At 47.1% G+C, this 15,408-nt stretch overlaps 1 protein-coding gene across 2 annotated transcripts in view; it reads left to right on the forward strand.

The window, feature by feature from the left end:
* The first annotated feature begins 6,921 nt into the window (after window positions 1-6,921).
* Window positions 6,922-15,408, forward strand: part of DTNBP1 (dystrobrevin binding protein 1) — a 134,093-nt gene continuing 125,606 nt past the window's right edge. The window contains exon 1 of one of the 2 annotated variants that reach the window (XM_047734114.1): window positions 6,922-7,019. In XM_047734114.1, the coding sequence (XP_047590070.1) occupies window positions 6,946-7,019 (74 nt within the window). In that variant the 5' untranslated portion in view covers window positions 6,922-6,945. Of the gene's footprint in view, window positions 7,020-8,819; window positions 9,043-15,408 lie in introns of those variants that run through there. The other variant, XM_047734115.1, reaches the window with a different exon arrangement.

Consider the following 15,408-nt stretch of genomic DNA (forward strand, 5'->3'; position numbering starts at 1 on the left):
CGGATGGGCTTTGGGACTATTTCCTGAGGCTGGGGGCTCCAGAAACGTTATTTCTGCAGGTAAATATCAGTAGGCTGTGTGTGACTGCCCAGATCCCAGTGCCATGTAAGGGACTCAAAATGCGGTTTGTCCTCCTGCAGTCATACAGGGTGCCTTAATCCTCTGAGTTTGAGGAAGTGAAGCTCGGGATGATCTGGAGGTGACCCCACTCTCTGTGACTACAGGCAGAAGCAGGGCGCTTTGGTTTGGTCAATAGGATGGACAGATTCCCTAGCCTGAGCCTCCTACCTCTCCTTCTTCACCGCTAGAGTCAAGGCTCCACACCCCACCCAGGTCTCTGATTCACATTGACATGGGGAAACCTCTTGTGACCATAAGGGAAGTCTCCTCCTCCCTGACCTGAGTCTCTGCTGCAGGATCCCAGCCGGGGGCCATGTAACCCTCTCTGGCTCCCTTCCAGATGGCAGAGCGCAAAGGCGTCTTGTGTGGGCATGGCCCGCCCCTCCCCCGTTCTGCCCCTAACACTGGTGGGCTCTGGGTCTTCTCTAGTCCCTCCTTCTAGGGTCTTGCCAGGCTAGAAGGGGTCCCCCTGCCGTGGTGGAACCATGGAGAACTGCACCATCGGGCTGCCTGCTCAGCTCCCTCAGCTGCCATATAACCAGCTGCCATTTTTTTTTTTTTTTAAGATTTTTATTTATCTATTAGAGAGAAAGAGAGATCACAAGTAGGCAGAGAGGCAGGCAGAGAGAGAGGGGGAAGCAAGCTCTCTGCTCAGCAGAGAGCCTGATGTGGGCCTCGATCCTCGGACCCTGGGATCATGACCTGAGCCAAAGGCAGAGGCTTTAACCTACTGAACCACCCAGGCACCCTAACCAGGTGCCATTTGCCAGGAGCTGGCCCTGAAAGGCCAAACACATGAACCTTCCAGGAGTTTGTGGTGATGTCATTGGATGTAAATTTCCCAGATGGGCCCCAGTGATAGGCCTCATTTTGTGATTCCTTCTTCTAAAGCAGAGTCTAGGTTGGTCATCCTTCATCAGGGCTGTCGCAGCCATATGGAAGCACCAGTCCCCTCACTTCTAGATTATAAGCTCTTCATGGGTCCGTTGGTGCCCTCTTGTCCCTCTTTCCTCATATCTAAAATGGGCAAAAAAGGATTCGTAAACGCTTAGAACCCTGCCTGACACAAACTCTCAGTAAATAACAACCGTCGTCGTCATTATAATAACAATTAAGATAATATCAGCACCATTACCGTGTCCCTGGCAGGCCGTAGAACGCCCCGAGTAGGCGGGCCCTCACAGTTACTCACTGAGTAGACAACGTTGCAGAAAACCATGAGGACTCAGGGCTTGCGGGACGGAGCAATGACTTTTGGGAAGCCAGGGGAAATAGCTCCGTGGAATGTTCTCCTGGACTCCCTCCCTGCCAGGCCATCTTACTCTCTTGGTAACAACCCAGTGTCTTCATTACAGCCTCCAGAAGGGGAGGAATGGGGCTCCCGCTTTGGTTTTTCCCTCTCGTGACATTTCTTGTATTTGCAAAAGTGGAAGTTTCATGAAAAGCTCTTCATGGGCTAGTTCATCCTCTCTCTGTGCCATGTTTCCTCACCAGTAACACCAGGTCATGAGTGGTGGCTAAGTCGGAGTGGGCCAGCACAGTCATTAGGGCCCCTCAGGAGCAGGGCACCAACAGTGGAGGAACAATTCAATATATTCTACAACCTTTTATTGGCATATAACATTTTTTTTAAGATTTATTTATTCCTATACAGTAGATAACTGAACATAATAAAATAAAGCAATAAAAAAAGATTTATTCATTTTTAGAGGGGCAGAGACATGTGTGGGGAGGGGCAGAAGCAGAGGGAGAGGGAGAGAGAGAATCCCAAGCAGACTCCCTGCTGAGCACAGAGCCAGACACAGGGCTCGACCTCATGACCCTGAGATCACAACCTGAGCAGAAATGAAGAGTCCTAGGCTTAACTGACTGATCCGTCTCTAAAATGGTTTGTTAAGGCAACAAATACATCTTTCACTTCTACTGGTGTGTGAAAAAAAAGCAGAGACAATACCCGAGTTGAAACAGCGGAATCCAGTACTGGTGCGTGTGAGAACCACTTTCTTTCCTTCCCTTGAGATTCCCAGCATATCACAACGGCAGTGTTTGAAAACTTTGTTTACTGTGTTTAAACTTCTAAATGGAAGCAACACAAGCAAAACGTTACCAGGTACACACTGGATACATTGTCTCTAATTTAGCTCTTATAGGATTATTTCCTCTTGAATGGGTCTAGGAAACAGCCTCCTCCTAGTCCCCTTTTAGGACACAATTTTAAAAAAAGAGAGAGAGAGAGAGAGAGAGAGGCCAAAGCAGTTCTTGTCCCTGTTTTTTATCGGTTGACCTGTGACCTGGCCCCGGTAGCCAGGGTTGGGAACCGGTGCTGGGGCTCGGGACACGTCTAGCCCGAGGCAGGTTGGTTCGGGATCTTTGTCCGAGGCGTTCTCTGTTAAAAGAGAGATCAATGAAGGCATTTAGAGCTTTTCTCTTGTCCCCGGGGAGGGGCAGTCAGTAGCAATGGCAGAAACCAAGAGGCAAGGGGAGACAGCGAGAAAGAGAGATGGAGAAAGCCGAGCTACCAGGTGGCAAGTGTCATATGGGAGAACGGAGATTAGAAAGAGTGTAAAATGGAAGCGGAGGGCTCATTCAGAGACAAACAGGACTGGAAGAGGCATCAGGAGAAGGGACAGGAACATTTTTGCTGGAATGACAGCTCAGAGCTGCTTAAGACATCAGAGCGTTTGTTGTTTCCTGAAGGGCAGCCAGACCCTTGCAGCTTGGGCGGCCTGGCCAAGTCTCAGAGGCCGCTGGTTCCAGAGCTTTCCTCCGTTGGCTGTGTACACAGCCCTACCGAAAGACCACAGGCCTTGGGGCAGCCTAAGCACTGCCATGCTCCTGACAGATGCCCTAATGAGGGCTTCCTGTGCCCCTCACACTGTTGCCCGTGGGGTTAGCCAGCCCAGAGTTGCTTAGGCCCACGCACCCAATGTTACAAACCAAAGTGATGGGACTGGTAGCTCTTTGAAGACGCTGGGAAAGGTGGGGAAGACTACCGCCTACAATGCTGAAGACAGGGAGGGGCTGGGTGGATTCTGAGATCACAGGTGCTGTGCCAGCAAGAGTGTCTGCTGCCTTTCCCTGCAGAAGCTTATTAGCTCAGTGTTCCTGGTACCCACTGTCGATTGGAATCACCCAGAAGCTTTTTAAACAGCACAGATGACGAGATGGTGCCTCCGACTGATTAAATCAGAGGGTCCAGAGGTGGGGCCCGGGGAATAAGTATTTTTTAAATGCTTCTCCGGTGATTCCAAAGTGCAGCCACGGTTGAGAACCATCCGTTCAACCACATTTAAAGGACTCTTTCCAGTTTCCTACTAAACTCTCTCATTATCAGCTTCCAAGGCCATGGACAATTCCTGTGGATAGAGAGGAACTCTTTGTGCACCAGAATGTCATATTTGCTTTGCTATGCAATCCTTTTCAATTATTAGGAGCTCCCTCCTGCACCCCCTCCCCCAAGCTTATAGTAAGCTGATAGTTAACTACCGGTAATAATTGTCTCAATCATTTGTGTGTGTGTGTGTGTGTGTGTGTGCGCGCGCTAATTCTTACTAAAGTGTCAGTGTGAATTAAATTCTCCCACCCAAAGAGATTTCTACTCCATAGTGATGCAGCTGATGGCATTTCCGAAAAATACTTTTTTCTAGGGAAGACCATTTATTTATAGGAGGATAGCACGTGGTCTCCTGTACCCTTTTAGAGCCTCTCCACTTTGATGTATGGCTTCACTTGGTGGTTTCGGAATATTTCAGGGATCATACAGATCCAAATGCAGATGAACAAAAAGGAAGAGGTTTCCTACTCAAATGCACTGTGCAATATCTTTTTTTTCATCTGAGCAAAAAGATGAGATTAGGTGCCTGATTACATGGCATTAGAGCGTGATACATTTTTGAAACATAAATACAGCTGAACTGCCGGTCACTGTTCCTTCAATTGGGTTCATGTTGAGAATACTCTTTCCTGCCCCACTTTGCAGCCCTGAGTATCTCTCCAGACAGTACTTGTCTGTCTCCGTGGTCTCTGTTAGCTTTTGGCTTCAGACATTGACATCCTCCCCTGTACGTCCTTTTTTTTTTAAATCTTCAACTCGGCTCTCACTTTTGCTCCTCCCTGTTGGAATTCCCCTGCTGCCTCTCTCTGGCTCGGATCTCTGCTTCCCTTCTCAAAATGCCATGCTGATGTTACCATTCCAGCTTCCATAGTTTACCTTACTCTTGGAACTACTTACTTCGCGAGAAAGGATTAAAGCTTTTAAATGGTTTCTTCTGACCTCTTTAAACACTTAATATTATCATATCAAAAATATTGATATCTTGGTTTGTAAAAACTTATAAATAAGTTAATACTGGCGCACTGTAGATTTCCAAACGTCTAAGATTTCCGTAACTCACATGGCTACTGTGCCTTTCAGTTACGCCAGAGGACTGCGGCCAATAAAGCGGTGTGACATATTCTGGGTTCTATAGCTTCTTCTTTTATAGCCTCTTTCTCTTTGGTTCTGATTCTACCAGATTCTCACTTTGTACTCTCTACTTGAAGAGTCCATTGACACAGCGAACCCCTTTCCTTGACCAGTGTCCTTGAGGAGTGCTTCTCACTTGTTACACGAATATGAATCACCTGGGGATCTTGTTGAAATTGGATTCTGATTCAGTAGGTCTGGGTGGATGGTGAAAGCCTGCATTTGCTACAAGCTTCCACATGACACTGATGTTGCTGATCTAGGGAAGCAATAGTCCAGGGCCTTCTTTTATTTATTTATTTTTTTTTTTTTTTTTTAAAGATTTTATTTATTTATTTGACAGAAATCACAAGTAGGCAGAGAGGCAGGCAGAGAGAGAGGAGGAAGCAGGCTCCCCGCTGAGCAGAAAGCCCGATGTGGGGCTCGAACCCAGGACCTGGGATCATGACCTGAGCCGAAGGCAGCGGCTTAACCCACTGAGCCACCCAGGCGCCCCAGTCCAGGGCCTTCTTAAACAGCTTTTGTGCTTGTGCCAAATGTTTTATAACCAGAGCTTTCTCTGTGCTTTGCTAATATCAGATCAACTCTCAACCAATTGCTGGATTAAGATTAGGCCAGTAGCCTTTAATATTGATGTTGGTTCTCTAACTACACTTAAAAACTTTATTGTTGTTGTTTTCATTTTGCCAATCAATCTTCCTAGCTTTTGGCTAATTACCCTAACTTAGATCACCACAACATGTCACATGCTTCAAATCTTGATCCTTAATCATTCTTGCAAAACAACTTGTGTGACCATAGTCATTTTCTCTTCACATTCATTTCCTAAAACTTACTTTTGTTTCTTTATAATTGTCCTTTCTTATTAGCCCTTTTTAAAACTTCCACTGATTTTTGATTTACCGGACATGATGGGATTAAAAATGTTCATAAAATACCTCAAAATGAGACATACACATGTCATAGACTGATAATGCAGTGGTCAAGACAAAAATGATTGGGCACAAGTAAAGCCATCTCCTAGTGATGGGCAGAGTCTTTTGTTCTGATTTGGTCCTTTATAGGAACCCATGAAACAGTAAATTGACAATTTATGAGCAGAGGTAGTTACTTAATTGAATAACATTTTTAAAGATATTTCTCAGTAATTGTGGCTTCCAAATCAGCTAAATACTGAGGCATCTTTCTCTATAGACTTGATCATGGGATCACTTACTCAGTACCCATTTCTGGGAGGTTGGAGGAGGGCTCAGCGACAGCACCCCTCTCCCTTACTTGTCTGAACCAACCGAGAAATAAGACAAGAGCGTCAGCATAAAGTGGCCAGAACATCACTTTCATTTCTGGTAAGGCTGATGAAGCACATGGCTTATGTAATATTTATGGGCCAGCAGAATTCCTGTTACTGAACCTCAGTTTAAGCCTTGCGTGTCCAGTCACAGAAAGCAACTGGGTCGCCCCAGCCTCCTCACCAGGCAGTCAGTCCTTGTGGAATGGAATGAGTGTTCTCTGCGGGAAATTTGCAGCCATAATAAAGAAAAGAAGATGGGGCCGGGCTCCTTTGTCCCTAGCTTACTAACCAACACAGTCACCTCTTCTCCTCCAGGAAAGGCCTGGAGTGTTACTCTGTGTTGCCACGGAGAAGAAATTATCCAGAGGGGGCAAGAGGTGTTCCCCGCTGCCCCAACCATAAGCCACATGCTTTATCTTATTTGATTCCTACAACAAAACAATCAGTATTTTCTGTTTATGTTTGATATTGTGTTCATCACATTTTTTGCATGAATTCTGATTTTTAAAAATATTGCATTAAAATATTATTTATTGGGACGCCTGGGTGGCTGAGTTGGTTGGACGACTGCTTTCGGCTCAGGTCATGATCTCGGAGTCCCGGGATCGAGTCCCGCATCGGGCTCCCAGCTCCACGGGAAGTCTGCTTCTCCCTCTGACCTTCTCCTCGCTCATGCTCTCTCTCACTGCCTCTCTTTCAAATGAATAAATAAAATCTTTAAAAAAATATATTATTTATTTTGAATACCGAGCTTTTTGGCTCCCCTTAAATTTTGCACCTGAAGTGAATGCCTTACCTGCCTCACCCTAGTCCCAGCCCTGAATTTAAAATAAATGGTGTTAAAAAATTAGTTAATAAACAACTTTTTCTTAATAATTATTAAATAAATTACCAGAGAGTGATGTGGACTAAGTTGAAAAATAGGTCGTGTATAGGAAGTGACTGTGTGGATAACATGAATGATCTGTGAAAACCTACCTAAGGGGTTGATATTTAAGCTGAGATCTGAATGCCATAAAGAAGACAACACTGGGACATTTTGGAGAAGAGCTTGTGAAAAGGCCTCAAGATGGAAATGAACCTGGAGTTTTCAAGGAACACACACACAAGGTTACTATGGCTTAAATGTCAAGGTCATGATAGGTGAGTAGTACAGTTGAACCTTGAACTGATCCCCTAGCAGTTGAAAATCCACATATAACTTTTGACTTCCTCAAAACTTAACTACTAATAGTCTATTGTTTGCTGGAAGCCTTATCAATATAATATAAATAGTAGATTATTTTATATATGTATTATATACTGTAATCTTGCAACAATACCTAATTTTTCTTTTTTTGATATTCCTAGGCTATGTGGTTCCTCTTCAGGTTTCTTCTAATTGTCACATATCTCCAAAAAATTTTTAATGTATTTATTGAAAAAAATATGCATGTAAGTGGTCCCACACAAACTTGTACTTGCTTTGGATAGAGTATCAGGAAGGGGTCAAATTTTAGGACTTTTTAAGCCAAGTAAGGAGTTTGAATTTTATTCTGAAGGCACAGGAAGCAACTGAAGGCTTTAAAGTAGGAGGGCAACATGATCTGATTGCTCTTTTAGATAATTCTCTTCAGCTGCCATGTCAAGGATGGATTACAGGGGTGTAGATGGCAAAAGACTAGAATCAGGGGAACTGTCAGTGTTCCTAGTGTGAGATGACAGTGTCCTGGTCTAGGGTGATTATAATGAAGATGGAGAAAGGGGAGCAGGTTCCAGGAATACTTTAGAAATAGAGTGGATTGGAAATAATAAAAATAGAGTGGCTTAACTTGAACAACTTGGTGGATGGTGACACCATTTCCTAAAATGGAAAAGACTGGGGAATGAGCAAGTCAGGAGTTGACTATGCAATCAAGTCTTCAATTTTGGGTATGTTGGCTTGGAAATGCCTACTGGATACATGTTAAGTGAGCAACTGGTCTAAATTGAAGGGGCAGGAAGGAGGACAGGGCTGGAAATAGAGAATTGGGCGTCCATCAGTGCCTTGATAGAATTTCCAGCATGGTAGAGCACACATGCAGAGCGGGAGGCTGGTGATGGGGCCCTGGGAGCAGCTGTTGAAACAGGAGTGGAGGGGAAGGGAGAATAGAAATACGATGTCAAGAGAAGGCAAGAGAAGAATGTGTCTTAAAAATGGCATGTGGGGGCGGGGGTGCAGCACCTGGGTGGCTCAGTCTGTTAAGCTTCTGCCTTCCGCTCAGGTTATGATCTCAGGGTCCTGGGATTGAACCTGGGGTGGGGTTCCCTGCTCAGCAGAGAGACTGCTGCTCCCTCCCCCTGCTCTTGTGCTCTCGCTTGCATGCTCTCGCTCCCCCACTCAAGTGAATAAATAAAATCATTTTAAAAAAATGGTATAAGGTACTGCTTTGAGAGCCATTGAGAGGTCAAGAAAAAAATCAGGGTAGGTAAGTAACAAATGGCACTGGCGACATGGCAGACCACGGTGACCTGACAAAGGCGACCTCCTTTGGTATGGAGGGCACAAAAGCATCATGAAGGTCGAAGTGGAAAAGGGTGATGTCGAAACAGCTGATTATCGTTCCCATTTTATGAGGGAAGAAACCGAGACTTAGAATAGTTAACTGTCTCATCCAAGGGCAAAGCCGCGGGGTCAGATGCTGTACCCTGTGCTCCAGGGATGTGCATGCTGCCAAGAAATTTACCCAAATCTCTTCCAAACCGGAAAAACCAGCCCTGCACTCAGCGAAGCCCTCGATGAAAACATTCTCTCATGATGCCAATTCTGTTTCGGAGAAAAACGAGAGGGCCTGGTTTGGGCTACAAAAAGGCATCAGGGCCTCAGTGGCTTGCTCAGCTGGACGTGAAGAACCGCCCCTTTTCCGCAGCCCGAGGCTGACGCGGCCCACTGCGCCTGCGCGGATCTGGGCGCGGCGGGGCGGGAACGCGGAAGGGGCTGCGGCGCCGGGCACCGACCGAGCCGGGGGCGGGGCCGGCTGCGAGTGTGCGGGGCGCGCGGGTGACAGGTGTGGTGGCGGCCTGCGAGACCCGGGGCGACGGCAGCAGCGGCGGCGGCCTGAAGCCTGAGCGGAGGAGACGCGGTGGCGGCGATGCTGGAGACGCTGCGCGAGCGGCTGCTGAGCGTGCAGCAGGATTTCACCTCCGGGTGGGTATACGGTGGGGGACGGAAAGGACCCGGGGGCTGGGCCGGGGACCCCTGACGCCGCCTCCCTCCCTCTCGCGCCCCGGTCCGCTCGGGTCCCGCCCCGCATTTCCCATTCCCGCCCGGCCGAGGAGCGGAACGAACTTTGCGGCGTCCGTCCGGCGGCACTGAGTAACTTGGGTCCCCGCCGGCCGGCTCCGCCGCGCTCCGCGGAGTGCGCGGGGGACGCCTGGGTCCCCGTCCGGGTGTCCGCGCGACCGGGCGGGGGAGTCACGTGGCGGGCAAGCGCGCCCCCCGCTTCGGCCGGTCGCGGGACGGGGGCCTGTTCCTCCTCGGCACCTGCCGGCTCGGGCCTCGGTCTCCTGCGGCGTCGCGGGGAGCCGAGCCCGCCGCCCCCTGCCCAGGCCGGGGTCACGGGCGCCGCCGCGCGCGCTGCGGCTCTGCGTCCCGAGTCCGCGTCCTGGCGCGGCCCGCTCGCCGGACCCTCGGCGCTGCCTCTTTCCCTCCCTTTTGTTTGCTTCCTGTGTGTCTGCCCCGGGTTCGGCGCCTTGGTGAAGAAATTCGTGGGGCAAGCGCAGCCACAGAACTACGGCGACGTTGCTCGCAGCGAGGTCATGGTGACAGGCGCAGACCAAGCGGTTCCCCAACTTGTCCTAGAGTCACCGGGGAATCTTGAACGCGCCCGACCCCAGGCTGGCGCCCTTGCCGATGTAATGAGTTTTCAGGATTCCCCCGGCTGATTCCAGGGCGCGGGGAAGTTTGGGAACCACAGCACAGATTCCCGCGCCAGACTCCCAGGACTCTCAGTCTCCACCTCTAAGCAGATGTGGTTTTGCACATTACTTCAGTTGTCTTGCCTCGGTTTCCACAACTGTACGGAGGTGATAAAGATGGTACTAACAGGATTGTGAAGATTAACGAATGGACATTAAGACACAACATGTGGGGGCGCCTGGGTGGCTCGGTGGGTTAAGCCTCTGCCTTCGGCTCAGGTCATGATCCCAGGGTCCTGGGATCGAGCCCCGCATCAGGCTCTCTGCTCAGCGGGGAGCCTGCTTCCCCCTCTCTCTCTGCCTGCCTCTCTGCCTACTTGTGGTCTCTCTCTCTCTCTGTCCAATAAAAGTAAATTAAAAAAAAAAGACAACATGTAGAACAAAGCACCGCGTCATCTGTTGTTACTAGTTCGTGCTTAATTTGTATTAATTTTTTCATTTCGTTAGAAAAGGTGTCACCTTCAGAAAGTCTGTTACCTTATCGTACAAATCCTTTGGAGAATTTTCTGAACGAGAACACCTCGATCATAGGGTTCTAAATTGTCATTGAGAAAGATGGGGCTAAGATTTTATCTTATGGGACAAAAATGTTTACATGGTTTGTCTTTTGGATGCTGAGGATTTGAGGCAAATACTGGAGCACTTACCCCATGTAAATAATTTTTGATAATTTTGGTTTGGAGTTGGTAAGAATATGATACACGCTCTGAGTTATTAATTTATGGGTTTTTTGTTTTTTTTTTTTTTGCATGCTTGCATTTTCCCATTTAAATTGAAAAAGTAACTTCAGGTGTAAATGTTTGAAGAGTTTTGATGGGATTCTGGAATAGTCTGCTTGGAGCATGAGAGTGGTCATAGATAAACCCACCTGGTACACCTGTTATCATTACTTTGAAGGAGTTTTGAGGAGGTAATAGTCCAGCTTCTGGTAGTTACTCTCACTCTCTTGGTTGTGTAGTTGCCATTCATACTCATGATCTTTGCTTAAGAAGGTTAAACTTAACTAGGAATAAACTTAACTAGAAATGTAGACTCTGGACCCGAACCATCCTGGGAGGTCTGGACACTCAGTTTAGGGTTTAGTTAGGAAGAGAATTGAGATCTGGTTAGAATCCCTTGGAAACGGACTTCTTGACCCTACCATAGACTGGAGCCACTTTGGGATTAGACGTCCTGAGAGGGCTGTCAGTCCATTTAGACACTTGATTGGCTCCCTCCTGTACTGGTCGTTGTCAACTGACAAACACACTGGTCACTGTGTGCCACTTAGCCTGTCACCTGGCAGAGAAATCACTCCTTTCCAGGTGAGGTCTGCCTTGCCGCTGACTGGCTGCTCTGAACTCTGATGTTCCCTTTTGTCCAGTTCACAAATTCCTGTACGACTCTTAGAAGAAAGAATCCTCTTAACTTTGGTAAACTCTCCGTATTCAGCTGGCGATCAACCTATTTCACGTAACTGGATATTTTGCCTTGCTGAGGAAAGATGAAATTAATCAGCAGACGTATATATTGCATGCAAGCTCAGGGGAATTCACAGGTGAAAGTTACCTCACTTCCCAAAACTATCCAGTTGCACGTGATACTTGTTTAGAACACTTGGTGTTAGTGCGTGTAGAAGAAACCAGAGCAGCAGGCTTCTAAGTAATTGGAAACTTGCAGTGTTGGGTTGCCCAAGTGAATGAGTAGGAAGGAAGGCCTGGTGGGTTTCTGTGTTCCTTCAGTGTTGCGGGAGCTGCTCTTTCCAGTTGCCCAGAGTGCCATCCTCTCAGCTTTTCTGCTCATTTCAACTTCTGAAAGTTCATGGTACGGGACATTAAAATGTAGGAAAATCTTTTTTTTTTTTTTTTTTTTTTAAAGAAAAGAGGCCTAGCTTTATCAGTCTCCCAAGAGAAATTTCACATTAGTGATAAAAGCATCTCTGATGAACACAGTGAATTTCCACCTTCCATTCAGACTTAAAAAAAAAAAAAAATGCAACTTAAGATCAGTTCAGGACAGTGGCTAGAGATGCTGGTGGCTTGTGGGGAGGTGGGGACTATAAGTTGTCCATGGACTTGGGGTATTTTTATAATTTTATAAAAAGTTATATTTGAGAGTGAGAGTACACAAACGGGGGCGGAAGGGGCCGAGAGGGAGAAGCAGATTCCCCGGTGAGCAGGAAGATCCCAGGACTCCGGGTTCCTGACCTGAGCTGAAGGCAGCCATTCAACCAACTGAGCCGCCAAGGCTCCCCTTTGTAAATTTTTATTCCTAATAACAGTTATGCCAAAATTGAGATAAACCTGGAAATTATATCATGTTCTTTCTGACGTAAGTGGTTGGCTGGCTGGTCCAAAGGACCACAGAGGTGAGGTTTGGGGCCTCACCCTTCTTGAGTCCTAATTTCACTTAACTTACTCAGAACTTTTTGAGCCTTTTGGGAGGTTCACGTAGAACATGCACTTTTTAGGGACCGGCTTGAGCTCTGAGGGAAACTTTGTTAAATAAGTACATACTTCAAATTCACTCTGGTCTTTGGTTTTTACCTTCTGAGCAGGTAGGACCGAAAGCCTCAGGAATGAAGTAGTGAGGAATGCAGGACCCTCAGGGAATTGGTAATCAGATTTCCTGGAGGTTTATAGCTGCCTGTCACCGAAGGGTGTTTCCTGTTTTTGTGCGCTGGGATAGAAAACTTGTTGCAGCCAAAGGGTGGGTGTTTACCCCGCGAGGTCACCCCTGCCCAGCAGACTCATTTTCTCTGCTGCCCTTCCATAGTATCGAAATCCACTGGAAGGAGAGGCTCAAATAATCTAATTCATAGTGTGCTAAAATGGCGAGATTTTGCCTAAAATCTTGACTTCCGGGATTACTCACCTTTTTAATAAGCATGAAAAGAATCTCATATTGGACCTGATTATGTACTGCGTTCCTACTAAGTGTCAGACACTACTAGGTGATGCACTCAGACGTGTCCTTTTTCCCAGCTCTTTTCCATTTCATTAAAAAGCAAAAATAGATAAGCCATGTGCTCAGTTTTCTTTACTAATTGGCGTGTGTGTCTCTGGCTGGATTCTGGGGCTACAAAGTCCTGGGAAAATGTAAAGGGAGGCAGAAGGAACAGAACAGTAAAGATACAAGTGAATGTGTTGTGTGAGCCCGAAATGAGGAGTCCTTCATTACTGCAAAAAAGGAAGCATTGCAGAAGGCTTCAAAGAGGAGGTGGCTTCTGGACTGGGCCTTGAAGAATGAGGAGGGGTTGTAACGGATTTGGGGGAGGGCATCTCCAAGACAGAAGAGGTTGTGGGAGAGGAAGCTGAGAGGGAAGTTGAGTGACTAAGAGAAGATCTTTAGCCCGTTGCTGAATTCATTCATTTATCAAATACTTACTGAGCACTTACTCTGTGACAGGCACCTTCTGGAGCCAGGGATGGAGCAGAGAATGAAGCAGGCAGCAGTGAATGTCCCTGGACTCTTTCTAGTGGCTGGAGGCACAGTATCTGGAAGGCCATAGGAACTGTCGCAAACAGTAAAGCAGGTTAAAGGGGTTGGGGTAGTCCTGAGTCTTGGAAGATTTTTGTGGAGGGAGCAGCATGAGCCTGCCTGTGTTTCTGGAAGAAATTTGAGAGGCTGTGTGATGGAAGAGCCGGAGATGGGGAACAGGGAGAGTGTTTAGAAGGCTCTAATTACGGGCCAGGGGAACGATGGTAAGGTGGTGCTGGTAGCAGTTTCTCAAGGGAATGGACAGGACAGGAACGGGGGGATTTGTAAACAGTGAAATGTAGGAAGGGGAAAAGGTGGGGAAATTAATGATGTTAACTCAAGTATCTTAGATAAATGATGTCGTTTACAATCAGAAGAATTTCAGAATAGTTTTTTTTTTAAGATTTTTAAAGAATTTATTAGAAAGCAGGAACAGGGGGAGAGGGAGAAGCCAGCTCCCCACCCAGCAGGGAACCTGATGCTGGGCTGGATCCCAGGACCCGGGATCATGACCGGAGCCAAAGGCAGAAGCTTCCCTGACTGAACCACCCAGGTGCCCCTCAGAACAGTTTGAAAGAGAAGGGGGGTTGGCTGTGAATTTGTTGTGTGAGATCACTGAGGGGTTGACCTTGAAGAAGCAATTAAGATGTGTGAAACCCTTTACACACAGAGCTAACTGCCAAGATGTTGTATCTTAGAAAATGAGTAAGTCTGCTATCTTATGGTCATTCCCTGCTGTAAGCTGATTTACCATATAGGCATTAACTAGGTTGAAAACCTGGGCAAATCAGATAAAACCACAGAAGGACCAGTAGTGAGGGGTGGGGGGGGAGACGCGTGAAACCCTTAGGGCACAGGTCAGCACTGACTCGGTGTAGTTGGGGTTAATTAGGATAAAGGTGGTCTACATTCCTCTCCCTTTCCTGTTTGTGCAGCTTTTGTGTGACTCTCTAAGGCTCCAGAGCTGAGGGGTCATGTGTACTTTTTTTTAAAGATTTATTTATTTATTAGGGGCACCTGGGTGGCTCAGCCATTAAGTGTCTGCCTTCAGTTCAGGTGGAGAGCCAGCTTCTCCCTCTGCTGCTCCCCCCTGCTTGTGTGTGTGCGTGCTTGGGTGCAGACTCTCTGTCAAACAAATAAAATCTTTTAAAAAAAATTTATTTTAAAGTGAGGATACGAGTGGGGGGAGGGGCAGAGGGCGAGGGGGAGAGAATTTTTTTTTTTTTAAGATTTTATTTTTTTTTGACAGAGATCACAAGTAGGCAGAGAGGCAGGCAGAGAGAAGGGGAAGCAGGCTCCCCGCTGAGCAGGCTCGATCCCAGGACCCTGAGACCATGACCTGAGCCGAGGACAGAGGCTTAATCCACTGAGCCACCCAGGCACCCCAGGGAGAGACAATCTTAAGCAGGTTCTGTGCCCAGCAGAGAGCCTGATGTGCTGGGCTCGATCCCAGGACGTTGAGATCATGCCTTGAGCCTAAATCAAGAGTCAGATGCTCAAGAGACTAAGCCAGTCAGGCACCCCAGGTCATGTGTATTTTTAAGTGTGATCGATGCTGTCTTTCCATGGTCTTGTTTTTGAAGAAAGAAAAAAAAAATGACGAGCATTCCCGGAAAAATACAGTGGATTGGATTTGTCTTGTAAGGAGAATTTAAAGTCAGAATAATGGAGACTCGTACGTGGTTAAAGGAATCGAATCTTAATGACAAAATCTGCTCATTGATATGTTTTTGTGGTGGTCTGCCTCCTGAGCTTTCATAGTCGCTGATGAGCTTAGCTGAGTAGGAAATCGAAGCCCAAGGGAATGCCGTTAAGGTCACCGGGTGAGGTTGAGTCAGCTAGAGAAAGCGCTTTTTCCGCTCAGCGTTCATTACCGTCCTCCCGAGGTCATTCTGTTGATCTGCTTCTCTGTAAACTTGTTGTGGCGGCAGTTCTGCTAATCACCTCCATGTCTTAGGAGGATGCCCCCATTTTAATATTTTCTGCACAGCCTTTAAAAATAAGTGTGCTCTTGTCAAATCAAGGTGTAAGTCTTTGAAACAACCTAAAAATAAACTGTTGAAGCCTTAGGACAAATTTGAGGTTAGTTGCTTTTGGCAGAAGATAATTAGGTGCTCACTTATGTCTAAACTGGTAG

The sequence above is a fragment of the Lutra lutra genome, chromosome 6 (genome assembly GCF_902655055.1).
Source record: "Lutra lutra chromosome 6, mLutLut1.2, whole genome shotgun sequence".
In the NCBI taxonomy this organism is placed as follows: Eukaryota; Metazoa; Chordata; class Mammalia; order Carnivora; family Mustelidae; genus Lutra; species Lutra lutra.